This window comes from Oncorhynchus masou, chromosome 33, assembly GCF_036934945.1.
Source record: "Oncorhynchus masou masou isolate Uvic2021 chromosome 33, UVic_Omas_1.1, whole genome shotgun sequence".
Taxonomy (NCBI): Eukaryota; Metazoa; Chordata; class Actinopteri; order Salmoniformes; family Salmonidae; genus Oncorhynchus; species Oncorhynchus masou.
Genome location: NC_088244.1, coordinates 37,058,524 through 37,082,932, shown reverse-complemented (window position 1 = coordinate 37,082,932; position 24,409 = coordinate 37,058,524). Strand labels below are relative to the sequence as shown.

Here is a 24,409-nt window from a genome sequence, read left to right as displayed (position 1 = left end):
CTTCATAGTGCCTCTATGGGGCACCCCGCACCCACCCTCAACAGAGGCTGGTATGCTATATGATGCAGCAAGGCAAGGGCATTATGGAGGGGGCATAGATGAGATGACCGCCCTGGCCTGCCCTATATCAGACACCAGATGACGCTCTTGTCTTAGAGTCTCGCCCTCTTCCTCACAAAGACCCCACAAGGTCCCCAACAGCCCACAGCACAAAGTTTACCGGACACGTTCCTCCTATTCATCAATATACCCCCGGGGTATCAAGCCAATGTATGACTGGCCAACATCAGCACGTGATCCTATTCAGATGCCCCATATTTGGGCAGTGCGCGTCGAATCAAGAAAAAAATACCATTCCCCCACCTATAAATCGTGCTTATTTTTTTTTTTTAGGAAAGATACCCCTTGAACTTCCAAAGAGCTTCATAGGAAAAGCAATAACCAATAAAAAACAACAATACAAGAGCCAAATATCTAGCCCAGGCTACACCCAGATAAAATATTTAGGCTATAGGCTATTGCAGTTTTTACTTCATGCATCTCTTCTGCACCATTTTTGTGTGTTTTGTTTTTCGTATAAGATGAGTTCCTATGTAGCAAATTCAAATTTTAAGCAGCAAACGCACGAGGCTTCCTCCTGTAGCGCCATGAATAGTTTAGGCAGTTATGGCTCTCTCTCTGACTTCGATCAAGCTAATTATGCCTATAACGGAGGTCTTCATGATTTCAACGGAACATTCACCTCCTCTGATGCCACTGTAAACTCTCTAAAACGAGAAGAGATTAACTCTAGCCTGCGAAGCAAAACGGACACTCAATCTCCAACACGACCACAGTCATACTCAGCCTTGAGCTCCCGGAACTCCGTGCAGAACTGCCTCAGTGACGGTATACTGAGCAAAGGGAATGAAATGCAAATGGAGGTGGTCGAAAACCCCAGAGCTACGACCGAAGAAAGCGCGATCAAAGTCGAAACTATGCAACCTGTAAAACATCAAATCCATTCGAAGAAGCACCTGGACAATCAACAGCAACCGCAGATTTTTCCCTGGATGACAAAACTACACATGATCCACGGTAAACTTATTTGTAAAATGTATATAGCCTACTACTTCCCTCACTCACTCCCTCGCCTGCTATCCTGCTTTTGTCCATTCACAGTTTTTCCTCTTGAGTTTTATTGGCCAAACGCAGGAAATAATAAAACTGGCGGTCATAAATTTTGACAAAGGCATCTATTGCTCGTAAACCTGTTCTGTTACTGTGAAGAGATGATCTGCGGTCAGATTGATTGCTGCATAATTGGATAAGAGAAACAAACAATTGAAGAAAACGATGAACGAGTATTAATGAGAGTTCTGTTGGGCTGAAAGTACTTTTCGTTTCCAAACAGGTTATTTTAGTCTAAAATGAGAGTATAGGCTAGGTCTAGTTGAACTCTCGGGGCTAAACCAGTGCCCTGACCTCCGTGTGAACTTTTCACCCTGGAAAGCTCCAGATATAACTGCGGAAAGGCATTCAGGTTGCCATGTCCAACATCCACTAGCTGCCCATTGGGATTTAGCCACTAAATATTAGCACTGCATTTAGTGCTGTATTCAAGACTTCAGTTATAGTTCTGCAAGTGTTCTTGTAACAACAATCTGTATTTCCCTCAACTAGGGCAACTATGTATTTTGCCAAGTGGTATTTGAAATGAACAAGTGCCAGAATATAAAAGTTTTTGCTTTCAATCAAAAATAATTAGAATAAAATTGGTTGTCATCCCAGAGATGTTATCCCTTGATTTCAATTCCATTATTTAGTTTAAAAAACACAAAAAAAAACGAATTTAACCTGAATTTAAATCGTTTCACTTTTGGGGATTTAGTCACAAGGCCATTTTACCATGTGTTCATTATTTGAATGGTTTTGCATTTTGTAACTCACAGGAGTCTTCATTCTCAGGTCATCCAAACCGTTTGACCTCAGGCCATATTTATTTTTTTTACGTATAAGATGTATATAATGTTCGACAGCTCTGGATTTTTTACTTCAAATGTAGGCTAACACCTATTTGTTTTTCTCTAATGCCACTTCAGAATCATCTGACGGTAAACGCTCTCGAACCAGTTACACCCGCTACCAGACTCTGGAGTTGGAGAAAGAGTTCCATTTCAACCGTTACCTCGCCCGTCGCAGGCGCATTGAGATCGCCAATACCCTCTGTCTGAACGAGAGGCAAATTAAAATTTGGTTCCAGAATCGACGTATGAAGTGGAAGAAGGATTCGAAACTGAAATCAAAGGATTCAATATAAACATGGAGTTTATGACTGATCTGGAGACGAACAGCTAAAAGAAGTAGGGCCTAAGCCTACCCTAAATAGAGAAAGAGAGACCATGATTTGAAACGTGAAGGCCGTGTTCAGAATCAGACCCTATTATGTGTTATGGACTATTACATTATTTGCATATTTCGTGTTTGGCACTTTATATGTGGTCTTGTATTCTTTGCTTAATGGTTGTACAACATTTAAGATTAAAAATATATATATAATAATAAAGTAATGTGTTGTCTTAATGTAAAGATTGTGTCAGGACCTTTGGAAGAATTAGGGAGAGCTGTGGACTATAAGGCCGCATGTTACATTAAGAAATGGAATAGACACCAAATAAACATTCTATAGCCTATACCCTTAGCATTGAGATAATAATTATGATCATGTAAATGACTGATAAGCCTACTGAGGGGTACCAATGAGAACGAGGAGACTTTATCACGAAAATATTTGATTTTTCTAAATGTTTTAAAATTCATATTTGGCCAGAGTCTTACACACGAATAAGAAAAACAGACGATATAAACAGACGGTTGACTTTTTCAATAGCAAATAGATTGTCTACACGCATAGACCAGCAGGGTCAGGGATCTGCTTGTAATTATGTCCAACCAAATATTTAAGAGTTTCGTGATGGTATTTGAGGACAGCACACATACCAATAGGCCTGAGATATCCATGACCATACCCTTCAACTGAAGAACCATCGACATGCGTTTCTCCAATTTCAGATTCTTACTGATTTTGTATCTTATTGTTCACTGTAATCAATGTCCAGAGTTGTCAACAGACATGGAAATGTGTTGTACATGTCGTCTATTTATAGTCTCTATGTAATATCAAGACTTTGGATGATTCTATAGAAGTATAGAAGTACAAATATACTCTAACACTAACATTTTCCAAAACGGAGATATCAACAGTGTAGGCTACATATTGGATTATCTGAATAGCTTCAAGACCTATTGTATAATTCGTGGTATGTTAAAGCTTGTGATTCAATCAAAACGCTTACAGGTGTTGAGAGACCTTTTGAATAAACTTCCCATACCATATACCAGCACATTCGTGTCGCTTTTTTTTATCATTACATGTGTAGGCACACTTGGTATTGAAAAACAGATTCGAGTCCCCGCACCGTCTATTTCAATAATTTACAGTATCCCTGTCAGACAAACGCATGCACATAAAAGTTTAAGGCCTCAATAAAACGTTATTACTAGGTTTCCATCTTTTCACCACAGATAGGGAAATGGTCCCTGTTTTAACAGGGTATAGAGGCACCATAGCCAGCTGCTACTAAATTCTCATGGGTTGAAATGCAGACTAACTTTCTTCTCTATAGAGGCTGGCGACCTACATACTTTGATGTTTCTAGGGCATTCTGGATCAAATGTAAAAGCTATGGTTATGAAATGTAGGATCTTAATTTGAGCCTAGTTTGCTACCGCAGGAAAATAGTCCTGCAGCAACAGGAAATGTGAATTATTATGTGGACTATAATGAATGGACGTTTTTGTTCAAAGTGGAAAAATAATAAACGGTTGACTTAATGTCTTTATCTCTTGTGCTTTGAGTAGATACTCATTTAATCACGTGGGTCAATATTGTAAGCTATATTGGAGCTACAGGCTGTGTATATAGACAAAACCATAAATTGAAACAAAACTATGCATTGACCTGAATTTGACCTACTGCTGGCCCAGTGACACGTGGAACTATAATTTTAACAATAGCTTAATTAAATGGCTTAACCAAAACAATCAGGTCAACAGGGACAACAATTGTTCAGATGCCATGTCCTGTCGCAAATATCGTCTCAAATGAAAAAAATATATAATTTTCACTCACCTCGCAGACAGGTAGCCTTTTTACTGCTAGGTCTATAAATGCAACAGAGCATGGACTGCTTTCTCAATGGCACTGTCGGGCCTAACCGTGCTACGTTAGCCTATGTAGGGCTATCAAATTCCCCTTTATGGTATCTCTTTCTTTTAGTATTTTAAAGTTTGGAAGGTTATTTATGCCAATTGCCTCTAGCGGGGCCTGTGAATGGTGCATACGGAGCACGTGGTGCCATTAAAGTGGGTTTTATGGCCTGGAAGAGCTGACAAACCCTCGATATATACACATCATATATAATCTTAACTGTCCGGAATCGCAGCTGCTGGCTCCTCTTATCCGAGGAAGAAAGGGCTGTGTGGCAGTTAGTGTGGATTACCTTGGCCCGGACTAGTCTGCCTATAATGGTGGTGCTGTGCTCTCTCAGTCACAAATGGATCCTTAAACGCTCCAGTAAGTTTACAATATTTGTACTTTCCAGCATGTTGTGTCAAACTATAGCGTTTCGTTTGTATTTGGTGCTGTGGTTGGGTTTGCTTGATGTTTCCGACGCAACGGGATTTGTTTTAAAATGGTTGTGATATTCATCCCTTGTAATTTGTACACTCAATCGTTATTTTATATATCTGACTCTGTTTGCTGTTTGTTGGTCCTTAGAGGCAAAATGTATTCCAGTGGATTACAAACGTGTGTCATCCATGCATGTTCCCCTTACCACTAGCAAAATGAAGCTATGGGAGTAGAGTTGGGAAAGAGAGATCTGTTCCAGCTTCACTTGAGTGTGTTCTACTTATGCTACTCTTATTCATTAGACACGCACCTTTATACAGAACGGAGTATATACTTCTTTAGATAAAGGCCAACTCCACTTTGCTGCACAATGGTCAAATGCTTTATGCTATAATATGTTACATAGCCGTCAGAGACTCTGTAGGTGTGTGTGTGTGAGACACTCTGTTGGTGTGTGTGCGTGTGTGTGCGTGTGCGTGTGCGTGTGTGTGTGTGTGTGTGTGTGTGTGTGTGTGTGTGTGTGTGTGTGTGTGTGTGTGTGTGTGTGTGTGTGTGTGTGTGTGTGTGTGTGTGTGTGTGTGTGTGTGTGTTGATGTCAATAGCCTATACATAGGCAACAGCTGCTATCCAAACCATTGCAGTCAGGTTCCAGAGCTTGATCATGTGCATAAATAACTTGTTGCTACTTGAATAAATATAACAACCCGCCTTGCAGGTTTGGCTTGGTTGGGATAGAGAAGGAGGTACTGCTGAAGCAATCATACTGATGACTCAGAGACTGAAGTGTGTCATCATCGTCCCTGCTCAATGATTCATCTGTCTTTAATATCTTTGCAGGGCAGCCCAGTTGATGCCTGTGACGGTAGAAGTTCAGTGGATAAACATCATCCATCCCTTAATCAATGCATGTTTGTGATTTTATGTTTGTTTCTGTAGTTGAGGAATGGATTAGGTAGTGGAAGGAGTGGAAAACGTTTCTGAAGCCAAACTGGATGTAGCAGAGCAACAAGTTTAGTCCCTATTGTAATATTGTATCCATCACTATTTACTTGGGAAAGTTGTGTGGTTGATATTGGTAAGATCCTCTGCTGCCTTGAGTTTTCCATGTTCGTGTGACCTGCCAATTAACTCTGGGCCCCATGTTGTAGCTTGTAATTATGGCCCAGAGTATTTCCTGGTCAGTTCACAGATGGGTCAAGGAGGAACTCTGGGCCCTGATGATGCAGTGAGTTGATGGGTTCATGTTGAGTATTTTCCCAAAAATTCCTGTTCGATGAAGAGAGGGGAAGCCAATAGGGGGTGCTATTTAACATGCTCCACCTCCATATAGCGCATTAGGATGGGGATTCACCTGCATTATATTCATTGGAATGGAGTTAAGTTCTTCACTGTTCTTAAACTCAGTTATACTTTACTGTTCCGGTTCCGGTTGACTGTATTCCATCTTTGGTATCACAGTGATTGGCAAATACTCATCCAATAAGAAAACCACTGTCAAGTTTAGATAATATAAGAGTTGTGAGGCATTGAGAACGTTGCCTCATTTTTTTGTTTGTTTAGAGGAACCCACCTCCAGAAGCCAACAAATATGTCTCGATGAACAGAAAACTATATTATTAATTTGTATTTGTTTGCGTACTTAAATTAATGGTTTGTTATATTGTAATATTTTCACACTACATGACTCTCACTTTATGAAATTAATTTGTTTCATTATGAGATTGAAATAAACACAATTGAGCATGCAGGCCTATGCCATTTCAGTGCCAAAAACTACCCAATGTAAGACAGATGCAAAACAGAAAAAAACGGACCCTTTTTCAACAAAGGGTCCGAATTCCAGTTATAGAGATTGTACATCATAAAACTTGCAATCAAATTCGTTTATGCTTCAGGCTTGAATATACCCAATACGGTGACAAAATCTTCATTTTGACAATAGAACATTAATCAGCATGGTCTGAATCGAAGTCGAGGGATTTCTATAAATATAACTTTTGCCCAAGGAAATGCCAAATGTATAAATCCAGTTTAACGACCCCAAACGACCCGTCCTTAATATCTCTCCTCGGCCCCAATTCTAGAAGATCACACACTTGTTATAGCTTTTTCTGGGACACCTCACCTCAATTAGAAATGAACTGGAAGGAGGGGGATGTGAGAGAAGGGGTTGGGAGGATAAAGTGGCAATGGAAAAAAAAGGATACAACAAGCAATGCAAAGTCAAGAACACTGACATTGTTGTTGTTAATGGGGAAAGTTGTAGCCTAAGTGGCTTAGGCCACATATATATTGGACATTTCAGGGAGATTTCAGAGAGAAGAGAAATTATCGTTAGAAAAAGGGGGACATATGACTTAATTGGTATCGATTGCTTTTCTATGACATAAAAATATTGTAATTCACAGTAGTTTAGCCTTTTCAAACCTGCTAATGTATTAGATAATTCCCTCTTTTTTTTATTTCGACAAAAGAACATGTCTAAACGAAAATGTCCATTGTGTTTTTTAGTTATGAAATTTGAAAATACAATACAAAATACTAATTTGACCGTCCGTATTGTTTTTCAGGACATCATAGGCTACACTTTTTTAGGGCAGTTATTACAACCATTCCGAATCATTTGGGATGAAATAATATATATTTTACAGGTTTTTTATTTAGCTAGACAAGACAGTTAAGACCAAATTCTTAGTTACAATGACGGCCTACCCCGGTCAAACCCTAACGACGTTGGGCCAATTGTGCGGTGCCCAATGGGACTCCCCATCACGGCCGGTTGTGACACAGCCTGGAATCGAACCAGGGACTGTAATGATGCCTCGAGCGATGAAATGCAGTGCCTTAGACCACCACGCCAATCGGGAGTTTGAACTCTAGTATCTCATCTTTACATTATCTTGTTTTTTATTGTTATTTCATTTTGCAGACACCGAAATGAGGACCGATACAGAATGAAGGGGATATGTACAGTCTCGGTAAGTTGTTTATTATTTTTGCACAAACAATAGGCAACCTGCCCCATTCGGTCCCTTCCTGCAGAGCCAACAGAGAGGGCAGTGTTCCCTGATAATAGCCAAGCCAGTGAAATGCACTGGGCAAAAAGATGCTATTTGCTTTCATGCTAAGAAATTCGTTTTAACTAGGCCTATGTACACAAATTCCATTCTACAACAATGACTCGTTATTACACTATATAAACATCATAAAGATTATTTCACACATGTTGGGTTCTAATTTTCTGAAAGATATCTATTTATAACAATCATTCAGTGAAAGAACAACGAATCTTATGTTATCCCACTATCAATGTTGTAGCCTACAGAATTTGTGTTGCATGCATATCGTGTGTTACAGATATGCACTATAAAAAGGGTTATAATGAATTTGACAGTAGTTTACAGGCATCTAGGTGGAAAGTACAATTCTGTATGTAATATTACAGCACACCTACTGTAATATAAACAAAGTATCAAAGCAAGTACTGTGTAAGGACACACAGTACATTACCGTAAATGTACTGTAGTATGCTGTAAAAAAAAAAGAAAATGCTACCATAATCGAAATGAATGACTGAAAGAATGAGTGAATGGATGAATGAAATTAATTGAGGGGAGGAGATCGTATTTCACAGTATTTTACTGTAATTACAAGGGATTGGTACAAGCAGGTTGGCTGCTAAGTAAAGTGTTTACACGTTATAGTAGACTAATTCATATTTGGGTTTTTATATTACTTACACTTCTAGAGGCCCTTCTAGAGGCCTTAACAACGGTTTCTAAACTGGCAGCAACTGCATGGAAAAACAGATCAAAATGACATGGCAAAATGCTCAACCATTTGAGGTTTAAGACTGACTGCCTCTGGGGCCCTATAACCACATTGGAGTTCAATCGGTACCGCATTCTCACTCATGGGTGCAACAAATATGGCCTCTTACAATGCACGCCTCAAAATATGTAAATGAGACAGAAACTACATTACCATGCAACCACACTAGTGGTCAAATGGTTTTTAGTGCTCCAAAGATACGGGATGGCATACTGTATTCTGTGGGGTGGAATTACAGTGCCATTCGAAATACAGCAATTCTTTCCCCAACTACAACATTTTCCCACAATGCACCATAATTGACAGTATGCTGCAGTAAAACGTTTCAGAATATATTACTGTTGATAATAGCCACAACTACAGTATAATTTGCAGTTTTCTGTTACAGTTTGCAGCCTATGTTTGTGAAAGAGAACATGCTGCAAGGTGTTCATGTGACGGAAAAGAAAGGTTCACCATTTTTCCCATGAACAAATTAAACATCAAATGAGTTTGCCTAAGGGCCTCATTTTTCTGTAGTTCTACATTATAACTAGTTATTGAACTAGGGGAGAGATCTGAAATCCATTTGTGGGGAGAAAGAATTCATTGCTTTTCGCCCATCAATAATCCTTGGCAGTGAACTATTGGAAGTCAAAGGTGAGGGGTGAAACGCAGGTCAGGCTGTCTAACGAATATTAAAAAGCGTCCACAACACTGGAGCTGGGGTGAGATGGGACCTGGGGGCGTGCACGGGCCTGTGAAGGCGGGGGCGGATGGTAGGGGTAGTGCGAAAACTCTAATTATAAACTGAGTGGGTCGAACCCTAAATGCTGATTGGCTGAAAGCTGATATATCAGACCGTATGGCAAAACTTGTATTTTACTGCTCTAATTGTGTTGGTAAGCAGTTTATAATAGCAATAAGGCTCTTCGGGGGTTTGTGATATGTGTCAAAGCACTCTGCGTTGCGTCGTACATATAATGATTTGGCCATATATCACACCCCCTCGGGCCTTATTGCTTAATCATATGCCGAGATTTGCAAATGCTAATGTTAGATGAGCTAGAAAGTGTGTATGTTTTCTTCTTCTCTTGTCTATCCTAAATGGTTACCGATTCTATTCCATTCCATTCAATGTATGATATTATATTATATCTATAACATTATCTTGTTCACAAGTCATCTGAACATGTTCATCTTTTAATTGTGCATCAATAAAAACGTGAAGATTAAATTGGCGTTTTCCAGGCTATTCGGTTGAATATACCTATTCACCATTTCAGTAGACTATTAGATTCTTGAAACAGGTCACACTCACACCATGCACGATACATTTTTCATCTCCGTCTTCTCATTAACTTCTAGGATGGCAGCCAGAGAGGTTACGGAGCGGTCAGTATGGTAATAGCGAGGCAGGCGAGCACAAGAAATCGTTGGGGACAATAGAAACTTATTTTTCATCTGTGCTGTCACGCCGGCGCTTTGCAGGCTACCCACCGTGCACCGTGTTTGTGGCTGAATATTCATAGTTTAGAGGAGCGACTAACCTCAAAGGCAGACTACTCTTTTCGTGTGTGTGTGTGTGTGTGTGTGTGTGTGTGTGTGTGTGTGTGTGTGTGTGTGTGTGTGTGTGTGTGTGTGTGTGTGTGTGTGTGTGTGTGTGTGTGTGTGTGTGTGTGTGTGTGTGAGAGAGAGAGAGAGAGAGAGAGAGAGAGAAAAATAGCTACTGCAGATATTTTATTGACAGATTTTCACCGAGCTACAATGGAAAATACTCATTAGTTGTCTATATGTACCCTGTAGAACCGAATTTGTGTTAATATATTACAATCGCAAGTACGTCTCTACAGGAATACATGGGCTACTGAAATCCCACGTCTGTCAAGATAATCGTCTGCTTCAACTGTCGCTTCTATTCAGTAGGTTATAGCTCCGTTGTAATCACGTGTTAGCATGAATAATAGGGCACGAATAGCCATAAATCTCAGAAGAAGGCTGTGCAAAATCTGTGTCTAACTTACAAACAATTTAAGATTGTCTAGAAGAAGCCCAGGCCCAGGCATTGTAATGACGTTCAAAGGCATATATTTGTACAGTAGGCTATCTGGAAGCAAAGGTATACTACTACAAGTCTGCCTGTACTAGTAAAACATGTAAGCAACTAGCGATCGTTTAAAGCGGACTGATTTAGGCCTACGGCGTTCTATAGCCCCATAAAACGCCTCAAACATCGCTGCCGAAAGTAATAAAAATGGCGGGCGCGCTCTACACATAAACAAACCATAAACATCTGCCCTGTTGTGTTATTTTCACCAGATCATGTTGACAAATGACTAAAAGAAAACCACTACCTCGAATTTAGACGCTGATTAGCAAGCATGTGATTGACCTCGTGTTCTGATCCTTCTCATGTTCTTATAATCCATCCCTGTCGTAGTAGGCTAGATTTATTGTATTTTAAATTATTATTATTATTCGTTTTTATTAATACTCTATTGAGCCATAAAGTTCACAGACTGATTATCTGTAGGCCTACTGTCCTGTGATAATGTGGTCTCGTGCATAATTTAAAGGATGGAATACAAAACACGAATACATTTGGCCAACAGTTAATTACAGTATAATTGCGCCTGTAACGCATCTGTGGCAAGTGATACCACTCAAAATGGACAGCTTTATCTGCAATGATTTACTTTTCTGAACACAACAGTGTATGGGGGGGGGGGTTGTAATGGATGATGTTATTTGCTCCGCATGCTAGGGCTGATGTCAAATGAATAACCTATACACGTGCACTTAGACAGCCACTTGTGTTGAAGAAGATGAAGCCACGATGGACAAAACACCTCCCTGAGACTCATTTCAGAGTAACGTAACACTGATTTGTTTACTAGTTGGATCACCATGTCATACCTGTGTAGTGTCTTATTCAAATGTATGGACCTGTACATATCCAGAGAGAGAAAGATAACGCGACGGAGAACGGTATAAATTCATACTGCAATAATTCAACCATAATGTCAGTGATATTGCATTATCATTAGCATCTACGTAATACTATTTTAAAGCAGTGAGATGTGTTTGACCGTGTTTGAAAGTAATTCAAATGCAAAGTATTACATGTGTACTTGTACTTCAGTATACTTCGTGATGTTGTTGTTACCTAAAAAACTCATGTATACTGGTATACTAATTTGCTGTACCTCTGGTGTCCTCTTTCTCCTGATTTAGGCCCAATTCTAATTTCAAAACCTCTCGCTTAATTGGAACTGGTACGTCTGCATAACATGTACGATTTACGCGAACGTTAATGGACTGTTTGAAGGCAGCAGCCGGATATTCTTAGACAGGGTTGCCTTTATTTTTTGTGAATGAGGAAATCCTGCCGCTGCTTTACTTGCAGTAAGCAACCCGATTGTTATTGAGATTTTGCGTGCGATTATCCATTCACATATATCACTCTACCTCCATTTCTATTTCTGGATAATAATGATACTGATGATCACAATAATAATAATAGAACTGTAATGACAGGGTACAGTTCACATAAGAGGTGTTTGTTTTGATCATTTGCATTGGTGACACAAATGGCGTGAGGAGAGAGAGAGAGAGAGAGAGAGACAGCGAGAGAGAGAGAGAGAGATGATGCCCACAATGGCGACCGAAGGTACGTTCGAAAACCTTTGGTTCCTTATCCGGGGACTACCTCTCACTCTGCTATTGGGCCGTGGGGTCACGTGGTAAAAGTAACTTTACAGGGCTGCTCGCAAGTAGGAGGGCTTTATGGAGCAGAAAAACGACAAAGCTAGAAAAATTATTTTCCACTCCAGAAATTAATGATCATGAGCTCGTATTTGATGGACTCTACCTACATTGATCCGAAATTTCCTCCATGCGAGGAATATTCACAAAACAGCTACATCCCCGACCACAGCCCCGAATATTACAGCCGCGCAAGGGACCCTGGCTCTGGTTACCAGCATCACCATCAGGAGTTATACCCTCCGCGGGCGAGCTACCAAGAGCGCCAATATAACTGTGCAAGCATCCCTGAACCTGACACGCAAAGTGGACATGGACTACCCCATACTGCGCACCTGCTTGCAGGGAAAGGGCAGCCAGCCTCATGTGAGACCCCACAGCTACCCATGTCCCCCACCACCCCACCGGCTGCATCCTCCGCCTGCAACCAAGCTACACCGGAGCATCCAAACAGCTCAGCCTCCTCCAAGCAGCCTGTGGTATACCCATGGATGAAGAAAATTCACATCAGCACTGGTAGGCAACTTGTCTCTGTGTTTTGTCTTTTCTCTCTCTCTCTCCACTCTCTACTCCTCTCTCCTCCTTTCCTTCCCTTTATCGGTGCCTCTAACTCCCATCTCCTTCCCAGCCCCTGCTACGATAGGGGAGAAGCTTTTGAAATGGCACAATTGAGGCGGATTTACGACTCCGCGTCGGTAATTACACCCACCATAAATTTTATAGCCGAGGTATACTCTTGGCAGCCGTATCACCATGTGGCTTCTGCTGTTATGTAGCCTATGTGCGCGATGGAGAGAAGAGGGGGAGAGATTAAACGAAAGAAAAAAGACTGCGCTTTGTAATCTTGCATTAATAATTTAGCGCATACTTGGATGTGAGTGTCCCCTAATTACAGAGAGATAGACAAGTTCTTAACTTCCCATTTGGATTCTTTCTCACACCAGAACTACCATATCTAGCCATTTATTCTGCCCATTCCCATCATATATCCCAGTTGAGGACACTCTTGTTTACTCCCTCCTTCCCTGCTTTTCTTTCTTTCTATTTACTTCTCCCCTTTTCCAGCGAACCCGAATTACAATGGAGCGGATTCCAAGCGGTCTAGGACAGCCTACACTCGACAGCAGGTCTTAGAATTGGAGAAGGAGTTCCACTATAACCGCTATTTAACTCGGCGGAGGCGCATTGAGATAGCTCATACATTGGTTCTCTCCGAACGACAAATCAAAATTTGGTTTCAGAACCGCAGGATGAAGTGGAAAAAAGACCATAGGCTTCCTAACACCAAAGTGAGATCCTCCACCACGGGCGTATCCTCCGGGTCCAACACAACCTCATCAACCGGCGCTGTCGCCACTTCCTCGGCCACTGGTGCCATTATTCCAAATGAACTTTCCGGAGGAGAGGATGGCGAGGATATTACAACGTTATAAGGCGAACAAAACAAAACACAAAAACACTTCAAGAAGGGAGATAGAGAAATGACTGATTATTTATAGAATAAAATAATCAGTCATATAGAATATATTTTGTTTTTCGTAGCTATTTGTGTGGTTTCATTTAAGTCCAAAGTTATATAAAATGCATGTTATATAGCATGGATTTATGCGAATACCGATGGATTCTTTTTACGCGACACAGGGTTTAAGTTATTTCATGCTGAATCAAAATCATGTTTTTATGAGAAAATGTTTTGAATGAAGGAAAACAAATGTATGCCTACATTTGATCTAAATGTTATGGTGGGCCATTCGTTTGCCCTGCTGCCCAAGGTGAAATGCACAATTTATTTATTTCAAGCGGAACACTGGAAGAATATTATTATTATCATAGTTATTTTTGGTAAAAATGCTGGAACATACCGATGGAAACATCGATCTTGCAAGGTGAATTACCTCGCGTATTTCAAAAACTGGATTTTGAATTACAATTTAGTTTGTGGTGTTTACGTTGTGTTTAGCAGGTTATTGTAAAATGCAATAAACAGAGTTTAGTGTATTTGTGATAATCATATTGGTCAATAAAACAGTGAATGTCTACTAGTTTTTTTTTTCATGTTTGGATGGATTTTATTCATGACCAATCGAGGTCAAGTGTAATTTCTTTTGATAACAGAAGCTCATCCTATGATGTGGTGAACGTTATTTCTAAATGTTATGAAAGTCACAATTGACCAAGTACTGAATTTCCTTTATAGTTCAGCCTAACAAAGCATTAGACATTTATTTAGCAAAGTTGTCCGTTTGCAACGTTCTCGAGGTTGGCATGTGTATCAGATTCACCATTCATATTCCCCCTTAATTTCTAATACTCCACAATAGACCTAATCCCTAATCCAATCATAATCAATGATTCTATTCAAAATAAAGGGTTATAGCCTGGCTGCATGCGTCCTATCCTACATGCTAGCTCATTAGTCTCAAGGACATTCAATTAACATGGCAAGCCATTCAACCAGGCCCTCAACCAGACTCCCTCTGTAGAATAGGCCAGTGCCTGACTTTCTGGAGCCCTGTTTCCTGCTCATTACTGAACCTATTGCTGCATATAACTCTGCAAATCAGTATCATATTGTCAAAATATGACCAAATAATAATTTGTGTTGATGGTATGGGTTGCTATTAATTCCCCCTTTTCCCCAATTACAGGTTGTTTTTCTTGTCTTCTAATAAAGTCAATAACTTGAAGTCAGATTATGGGGCCTTATCGTGGACAATAAAGTATACTATAGTTTACACAATATCGTACTAGGATCATATCCACGAGCATTGCCTCAGATTTTCACAGAATATATTGTAAAAAACAAACAATAATTTTATATGCATGCACACAGGCCTTCTCAATGTGCAATCATTTCTACAGATATAAAATGGAATGTTAGTTTTCTGAGATTTTCATTCTAAAAATAGCCTATGTCTGTTGGGCCCTGAGACCTCCCCGGTCAAAGTGAAGAGTATGCTTTTAAAAAGTGGCGCTCGAGCAACGTCATCGTCACCTCTGCGCTTGGTAAGTAGCCGACACTGCAAAAGTATCGTGGCGGGATTTTCCATATGCCTATATGGCAGTGTTGTGGATTTATTGTCACCATGCAACTCTAATAATACATAGACTACTCATATTGTGCAATTTCTCTCCTGTAACCATGTCTTGCATGATGAAAAAGACCGTTCAGTTAACAGTTTTCCCAAAAATTATTTCATTTGTGGAATAACTTTTTCTAACCTGCTCAAAATGTGGTGTAAAACATATGCCACGTTTTAAAAGAGCGCAAGCATTTGATAGATTATTAAAATGTGTGACTTGAATAGAAATTATAAAACGGCTTGCTAGATGGGGGGGCAGACGATCACAAAGGGGAGATGTAGTCTATTCTGAACCATCAATCTTAACGCCGCAGAGTAAAATTATTTGGGACTGAATATATTAATTTGGCAACAGCCTCCCTCACAAAGAAATAAACCCAACTCACTAACTAGCAACTTTACGAAATAAAACTACCAGGGACAAAAATGAAACTTAACACCATGCCGAATTCCAGGAGCCTTTATGTAGCTGCCATGGCCCGTTTTCCCAAAGCATCTTAAGGATAATTATGAACTTAGCCTTAAAATGCTTTGGGAAACCGGGCCCTTGACAGTTGAGAGAATGTGTAGCTACTCCACAGTCTCAGCATCCCTCCAATCTCTTTCTAAAACCTGTCGCCTCCATGTCGCGAGGCTGAAAAGGTACTTTATTGAAGTTGGGGACGAACCGCGAGAAGGCCGAGTTCAGTCGGAGGGCACATTTTCTGTCCCATTAGGTCCGTTTCAGCCGGGATGGCCGACCTTTGCAACCCCTGTGACCTGACTGGCTCTCTATACGTGTACCTTCTGTGTGTGCCCTCGTAGGTGGTACCCCGTCCTTACGTGGCTTCGTCAGTGCGCTGGCCTTTGTGGGTTTTTCTGCTCGGGGCCTATTGAGGGGCCGGTGGAAGGGCACCTCTGAATGTGTTGCTCTTTTGTTGCTCTCAGTGGTGACCCGAGAGTGCGGTGAACTGTCGGCCACTTCTCTTCCATTGTGTAGGACCTAGCCCCCTTGGACATCTTACACATTTGAGGGACTTCCAAGTGGCGACTTTGGAGCTTCTGATCCGTATGCATGTGAGTGTTAGGCCTGCTCATGTCGAATGCATTATTACAATTTATAGGATTCTGCATGGGAAAACGTAGTATATTTGTGAAAACGCATCCATCTTGGTGCATAACAGCTTCAATATCATTACGGGTAAACGTTACTTTTGGAATAAATATTATATAGACAAATATATAGGCTACGTTTATGTGGACATTTGCTCTTGCACTGTAGGCCTAAATGAACAATTTAATGTATTTCAATCCAAGTCCTGTATTTTATTCATGCTCCCAAAAATAAAAAATAAACGTTCTTAAGTTCTTAAGTCAGTTAATCACAAAATTAAGTACATGTGTTAACAGTGTGAGGCTATGAACAACCACGAACGAAAGCATTGATTTACAAAACTGATTCTGCAAGAGATCAGTCCAGGCATCTAGCCTAATTTGAGCCTATAATATTTCATCTACATTTTAACACCTACCTTGATAAAGCTCAAATAATGACAATATTATACAAGAAATGCACGTCTTCAACTTGTGGGCATTCATGGAGACAATGATAGGATGCTCCACCAGGACAGGACTGAATCCCCCAATATATACGATGGACAACGGTCTGAAGTGAGTGGTCTCACAGTGCACTGTGCAGGAGTGTGAAGTTATACAGCCACATAGTGTATTTTATTAGAAGCTTTTGTACCTCGTGTACCTCTCTTTGCAGTTCACTGATTTACTACGTCCTGGTCTGTTACGATCTGTCGTCGAAGTGGGGCCTATACGAATACATTAATTAAACCACACCACGGCAGCATGCATCACACTGAGTAGAGATTCTTCAACCTGTGCTGGTTAGATGTTATATGTGTGTGAATGGGTTAGGTTTAGATGTGTACATATGAACGACAGTGGTCATTTGTAATTACACCATTTGTAACAATATTTAGATCATTGACGTTCAGTCGGACCTCTTAGAATTATTCGACACTGAAACCGTTTTAAAATGACTTGTGATCATAACATGTAATTCACGATTTTAGATATAGGCCTATGTCTTGATTTGCCCCTAAAACATATATCAAACCTATGCAGTTACTGTGGTCCATGGCACAAATATGTTGTAGCAAACAGGACGCTTACACTCAACAGTTCTGTAAGCGATGAACAGCTATAGAACAGTAATTGTACCATTTCTCAGCATCTCCATAAAGCCACCTCACCTGACATTTTGTGCCCTGAAGATATTTGAGAGTAGGGGTTGCACAGAGGTTATGTGTGACAATACGTTTATTTTCACATTGTTCAATATTATTTGAGTAAACACAAGCAGCAACACACAAAAAAACGTTATATCTGATTGTAATTAATCGGCCCATAGTGTGGACCAATAAGCCGAGGACGACAACACGTACAGTACACGGTCATTGAAATAAAATATTATTGATACAGCACAGAAATTATGGGGGAAATCAACTTTTTCAAGTTATTTTCTTGTGAATTAAACAATCGAAGTTGTCCATTCACAGACCTTAGCCGCAACCTAATGTATTTTCAACTTGATTTGAAAGCTTACTTAGGAGTTGCAGCTTTCAATCAAATCTACATGTTTATGTCATTACGAAGAATGCTAGTTTGAAAGTAGATTATATAGCCAGATACTGGTAATATAAATACATCTGAAAGTAGATTATACACTATGGGTTTAAATGTAAAGCAATTACGCACTAGTTCAGATGTAATGTTTTATTTGTAGCTATAGGCTAAGACCTGTCTTTTCAGAATTATTTTGTGTTTGTTTAATTGTTTAGCTTTGTGTATTTCAATTGGTGTGGTGAATTCCCCAACAAGTAAATAAAGAATATGCTGCATTTTGTACAAATGTCGCCTATATTTTTGGAGTGTAGGCCTAATTATTTGATAACATTCCTGCAAAAGCTAAGCCATTGTGAATCTTGTCTCTTCAAAGTCTTTAGAGAATATTGAGAATGTTTCTCTCCATATGATTCCGGGGAATGCAGGCGAACATTCCACTTTGCAACATTGATTTATGGCAGGCCTCTGGCAAGGCATCTTTCTCTCTCACACTCTCTTGGCGGACGGAACCACGAAAATAAACTTGTTAAAAGAAGTGGAAATCATATATCCGAATTCCCCACCCCAAAAAACTGTTATGATGATCTTTGTGGTAATATTTGTAGATTTGTATTAGTAAATTACTATGGCTACAAAAACATCTCTCCCTTCTTCAAGATGAGTGTCTTCTTCAACCAATTTATTTTTTTACGAAAGGTCTGACTCCAGACTATTGTGATGGGGATGGTGTAGTCTGCAGAGGCGTAAAGTATTTAAGTAAAGAATACTCTAAAGTACTACTTAAGTATTTTTTTTTAGTATCTGTACTTTACTATTTATATTTTTGACAACTTTTACTTTCACTTCACTACATTCCTAAAGAAAATAATGTTATTTTTACGCCATATATTCTCCCTGACACCCACAAGTACTCGTTACATTTTGAATGCTTAGCAGGACAGGAAATAGTCCAATTCGCACACTTATCAAGAGAACATCCCTGGTCATCCCTACTGCCTCTGATCTGGAGGACTCGCTAATAACAAATGCTTTGTTTTTAAATGATGTCTTAGTGTTGAAAATTGTGCATCTGGTTTGCTTAATATAATGCATTCTAATGCATTCTATTCTATTCTACTTATTCCTACTTTTACTTTTACTTTTGATTCTTAAGTATATTTTAGCAACTACATTTATTTTCGATACTTAAGTATATTTAAAACCAAATACTTTTAGACTTTTACTCAAGTAGTATTTTACTGTGTGACTTTCACCTCTACTTGAGTCATTTTCTATTAAGGTTTCTTTACTTTTTCTCAAGTATGAAAACGGAGTACTTTTTCCACCACTGGTAGTCTGTTTATACAGCAGTCATGGCAGCTGCATGAAGGCGCTGAGTTGAAACAGGGGTCAAATCTCATGTTCCAGGGATAAGGGAAATAAGGCTGCTCACTCTCACATTGACCAGACTTAATTAAGGAGGATGTGTCATAAATCCGTAAATCTAGTCGGTCCGTTCACCCCCAGAGGGGCAGATGCACCATGTCTGGCCTGTGTGCTTATGGGCATCTGTGTGTGTGTGTGAGATGCGTGTGTGTGCGCGTGCGTGTGTGTGTGTGTGTTGAATTGATTCTCAAATCTATTATTAATTCATTATTTACAAGTAGAAAAGTTGCCATCCAAGGCTCAATATTTAAAAAGTATATGGACTTAAAAGTTGTGAATACAATTATGGTTATTCCTTTATAAACATCATAACATATGTTACATTTAACAGTTGTAATTAGGCCTACTGCAGTTACTTATAAAGCTTTTATAGATATTAGTGTAACGTAATATAGCATTTTACCTAGGTTTCAGTCCCTGGTAGACAAGTGTCCAAGTATTGGTCTATATGAGACATGGATCTATGTCAGAGCTGGACTGAATGCACTGGACTGCTGCCTAAATGATAAGGGGAGAGTGATTAGTTGCAATAGCAAGTGAGCTACTCATAACTTCTTGTCTTCACTAGTATACCCAACAGACGTTTAATATGAATTTGATTAAATGTATTCCTCTGGACAAGTAACATACATTTCCAAGGTATTGCATAATTCTCAGCAGCCATCTGTTATTGTCAGCTCTCCAAGTCTATGCAGGTCCATTAAATCAGGTGAGAGGTTGAGGCTTTGGATTGGGTTAAAACATTCAATTCAAGCATTCATCCCGAATGGTTCAGTAAAGGGTTAAGGTTTGATATAGGGTTAAAACAAATATAAAATAAAATGATTGTCTACCACTGGGATTGGACACACGACCATCTGATCCGAAGTCATGGGATTATGCCCATCCGCCACCCCTGTCCATAACACCAAGCCTATGGTAATAGCGCTCCGTGTTGCCCCTAGTGGCCGGTTTAGAAGGCATTTACCGACGTCTTCGGGACAAGTCAATCTTGAACAATCTGCCTGGTTGGACTACAAGGTTGCATTTGCTGAGTGTAGGCGAAAATGTATTTCTGTAGGATCAAAACTATGGCATTATTGCAGAACTCGATGGGTCCAATTGCATTGTAGCAGATACAGGAATCATGAACATATTCCATAACAAATGTAGTCATTATTGATGCACAGTATATTGCCCCACCTGGACATTTTAGGGAATAATGAGATTGTGATGCTCAGATGCAAACTGGTAACAGTTCACTGCAGTATACTGTGTAGATATCATGTGTTTTTGAGAAACGGAACATAACCATTTTAGAAGCTATATTAGCCTACTGTTGGAATGTATTGACAGAGAATCAATCCAAAAATACTACGTAAAATAGAACTTCTATCCGTGCTATTGATTGGAGGTCCTTTGGCCATGGCCGATATCCAAGTGCATGGAGTTATTGTAACAATATTTCACTCCCAGAAGCACTCTTCTGAAAGAACTGGTTGTTCAGTTTATGGTATAGGCCCTAGAAAGGGAGATACAACTGAAAAGTAGTGTTTTATGTCTATATTGGACACAAACCAACATGTTAATTTACTCAAATGTTCATGGAAAGGTATGTCCAGAAACTAAGGATATCTGTTGGCCAAGAAAGACAAAATAGCTAGTTTCACTTTTAATCTGTCATTTTAATGGGTTATTATTGTTAGGAGTTGAAGCCAATAGCTATGGTTCAGCCTACAGTCTTAGAAAAAGCCTAATTTGGGGAACCTTTTGGTTCTTTGGACAAGATAAAAGAACCTTTTACAAAAAAAGGTTCTACAAGTGCCTTACGGTAAAAGGTTCTACAGTGCCTTCAGAAAGTATTCAAACCCCTTGAGTTATTCTACATTTTGTTGTGTTACACATTGAATAAAACATTTATTCAATTTATTTTTTCCTCCCCACTCTACAAACAATACCCCATAATGAGAAAGTGAAAATGTAAAAAAAAAAAACATGTTTTCATTTACATAAGTATTCACACCCCTGAGTCAATGCATGTTAGAATCACCTTTGGCAGGAATTACAGCTGTAGGTCTTTCTGGGTAAGTCTATAAGATCTTTCCACATTATTATTTTTATAATTCTTCAAGCTGGGTGAGGCGGCAGTGTAGCCTAGTGGTTAGAGCATTGGACTAGTAACCGAAAGGTTGCAAGTTCAAATCCCCGAGCTGACAAGGTACAAAATCTGTCGTTCTAACCCTGAACAGGCAGTTAACCCACTGTTCCTAGGCTGTCATTGAAAATAAGAATTTGTTCTTAACTGACTTGCCTAGTAAAATAAAGGTCAAATAAAAAAAAAAAAAGCTCTCCCACACCCTCCATTTGACAAATCTGGCCATAATTCTATCCCCCTGAATCCTGCATTGAAAGGAGGAAGCACCAGTGACTCGTCAATAAAAAAGTGGTCAGATAGAGCAGATGCTAAACTACAGGACTGTTTTGCTAGCACAGACTGGAATATGTTCCGGGATTCTTCCAATGGTATTGAGGAGTACACCACATCAGTCACTGGCTTCATCAATAAGTGCATCGATGACATCGTCCCCACAATGACATACCCCAACGAGAAGCCATGGATTACAGGCAACATCCGCGCTGAGCTAAAGGGTAGAGCTGCCGTTTTCAAGGAGCGGGACTCTAACCCGGAAGCTTATAAGAAATCCCGCTATTCCCTCCGACGAACCATCAAACACACAAAGTGTCAATATAGGACTAAGATTGAATCGTACTACACTGGCTCTGATGCTTGTCGGATGTGGCAGAGCTTGCAAACTAATACAGACTACAAAGGGAAGTGCAGCCAAGAGCTTCCCAGTGACATGAGCCTACCAGACAAGCTAAATTACTTCTATGCTCGCTTCGAGTCAAGAAACACTGAAACATGCATGAGAGCATCAGCTGTTCCGGACGACTGTGTGATCACACTCTCCGCAGCCGATGTGAGTAAGACCTTTAAACAGGTCAACATTCACAAGGCAGATGGGCCAGACAGATTACCAGGACATGTACTCCGAGCCTATGCTGACCAACTGGCAAGTGTCTTCACTGACATTTTCAACCTCTCCCTGTCTGAGTCTGTAATACAAACATGTCTCAAGCAGACCACCATAGTCCCTGTGCCCAATAACACTAAGGTACAGTGGCTTACGAAAGTATTCACCCCCCTTGGCATTTTTCCTATTTTGTTGCCTTTCAACCTGGAATTAAAATAGATTTTTGGGGGGTTTGTGTCATTTGATTTACACACTCACATGCCTACCACCATTAAAATGTTTTTAATTGTGAAACAAACAAGAAATAAGACAAAAAAAAAACAGAACTTGAGCGTGCATAACTATTTACCCCCCACCAAAATCAATACTTTGTAGAGCTATCTTTCTTAGCAATTACAGCTGCAAGTCTCTTGGGATATGTCTCTATAAGCTTGGCACATCTAGCCACTGGGATTTTTTTTCCCATTCTTCAAGGCAAAACTGCTCCAGCTCCTTCAAGTTGGATGGGTTCTGCTGGTGTTCAGCAATCTTTAGGTCATACCACAGATTCTCAATTTGATTGAGGTCTGGGCTTTGACTAGGCCATTCCAAGACATTTAAATGTTTCCCCTTAAACCACTCAAGTGTTGCTTTAGCAGTATGCTTAGGGTCATTGTCCTGCTGGAAGGTGAACCTCCTTCCCAGTCTCAAATCTCTGGGAGACTGAAACAGGTTCCCCTCGTGGATTTCCCTGTATTTAGCGCCATCCATCATTGCTTCAATTCTGCCTCTCTGATTAATGCCCTCCTTGCCTGAGTTTTGGTGGGAGGCCTTCTCTTGGCAGGTTTGTTGTGGTGCCAGATTCTTTCCATTTTTTAATAATGGATTTAATGGTGCTCCATGGGATGTTTAAAGTTTTGGATATTTTCTCCGGCCTGTTTGGAGAGCTCCTTGGTCTTCATGGTGTCGCTTGCTTGGTGTTGCCCCTTGCATAATGGTGTTGCAGACTCTGGGGCCCTTCAGAACAGGTATATATATACTGAGATCATGAGACACTTAGATTGCACACAGGTGGACTTTACTTAACTAATTACGTGACTTATGAAGGTAATTGGTTGCACCAGATCTTATTTAGGAGCTTCATAGCAAAGGAGGTGAATACATATGCACGCACCACAATTCCGTTTTGAATTTTTTTAAATTTCACTTTACCAATTTGGACTATTTTGTGTTTGTCCAATACATGAACTTCAAATAATAATTAATTTAAAAGACAGGTTGTATTGCAACAAAATAGGAAAAATAGCCAATGAATACTTTTGCAAGGCACTGTAATCTGCCTAAATGACTACTGATACATACACTCACATCTGTAGGCATGAAGAGCTTTGAAAGGCTGGTCATGGCTCACATCAACACCATTATCCCAGAATCCCGAGACCCACTCCAATTTGCATACCGCCCCAACAGATTCACAGATGATGCAATCTCTAGTGCACTCCACGCTACCCTTTCACACCTGGACAAAAGGAACACCTATGTGAGAATGCTATACCATTGACGACAGATCAGTGTTCAACACCATAGTGCCCTCAAAGTTCATCACTAAGCTAAGGACCCTAGGACTAAGGACCTCCCTCTGCAACTGGGTCCTGGAAATCCTGATGGGCCGCCCCCAGGTGGTAAGGGTAGGTAACAACACATCCGTCACGCTGATCCTCAACACGTGGGCCCCTCAGGAGTGCGTGCTCAGACCCCTCCTGTACTCCCTGTTCACTCATGATTGCACGACCAGGCATGACTCCAAAACCATCATTAAGTTTGCCGATGACACAACAGTGGTAGGCTTGGTCATCAATAACGACGAGACAGCATATAGGGAGGAGGACAGAGACCTGACCGTGTGGTGCAAGGACAAAAACCTCTCCCTCAACGTGATTAAGACTAAGGCGATGATTGTGGATTACAGGAAAAGGAGGACCGAGCACGCCCCCATTCTCATCGACAGGGCTGTAGTGGAGCAGGTTGAGAGCTTCAAGTTC

The 24,409-nt window shown here is 40.2% G+C and overlaps 3 protein-coding genes across 3 annotated transcripts in view; all 3 read left to right on the top strand.

Moving 5' to 3' along the window:
* LOC135528452 (homeobox protein Hox-C3a-like) overlaps window positions 1-24,409 on the top strand; it is a 77,191-nt gene that overhangs the window by 42,721 nt on the left and 10,061 nt on the right. The window lies entirely within an intron of this gene.
* On the top strand, window positions 269-3,360 carry LOC135528454 (homeobox protein Hox-C5a-like). Its single transcript, XM_064957548.1, has 2 exons — window positions 269-1,077; window positions 2,082-3,360. Exons 1-2 carry the CDS (start codon window positions 273-275, stop codon window positions 2,297-2,299), a joined length of 1,023 nt encoding a protein of 340 aa, XP_064813620.1. The 5' UTR covers window positions 269-272; the 3' UTR covers window positions 2,300-3,360.
* LOC135527591 (homeobox protein Hox-C4-like) lies at window positions 12,193-14,283 on the top strand. Its single transcript, XM_064956081.1, has 2 exons — window positions 12,193-12,763; window positions 13,313-14,283. The coding sequence occupies exons 1-2, from the start codon at window positions 12,322-12,324 to the stop codon at window positions 13,678-13,680; spliced, it is 810 nt and encodes a 269-aa protein (XP_064812153.1). The 5' UTR covers window positions 12,193-12,321; the 3' UTR covers window positions 13,681-14,283.

Excerpts from the sequence above, each read along its gene's own strand:
- LOC135528454 (XM_064957548.1), top strand. The coding sequence starts at position 273 with ATGACTGGCCAACATCAGCACGTGATCCTATTCAGATGCCCCATATTT. Across the intron at positions 1,078-2,081 it reads AAAACTACACATGATCCACG|AATCATCTGACGGTAAACGC; the intron begins GTAAACTTATTT and ends ATGCCACTTCAG.
- LOC135527591 (XM_064956081.1), top strand. The coding sequence starts at position 12,322 with ATGATCATGAGCTCGTATTTGATGGACTCTACCTACATTGATCCGAAA. Across the intron at positions 12,764-13,312 it reads GAAAATTCACATCAGCACTG|CGAACCCGAATTACAATGGA; the intron begins GTAGGCAACTTG and ends CCCCTTTTCCAG.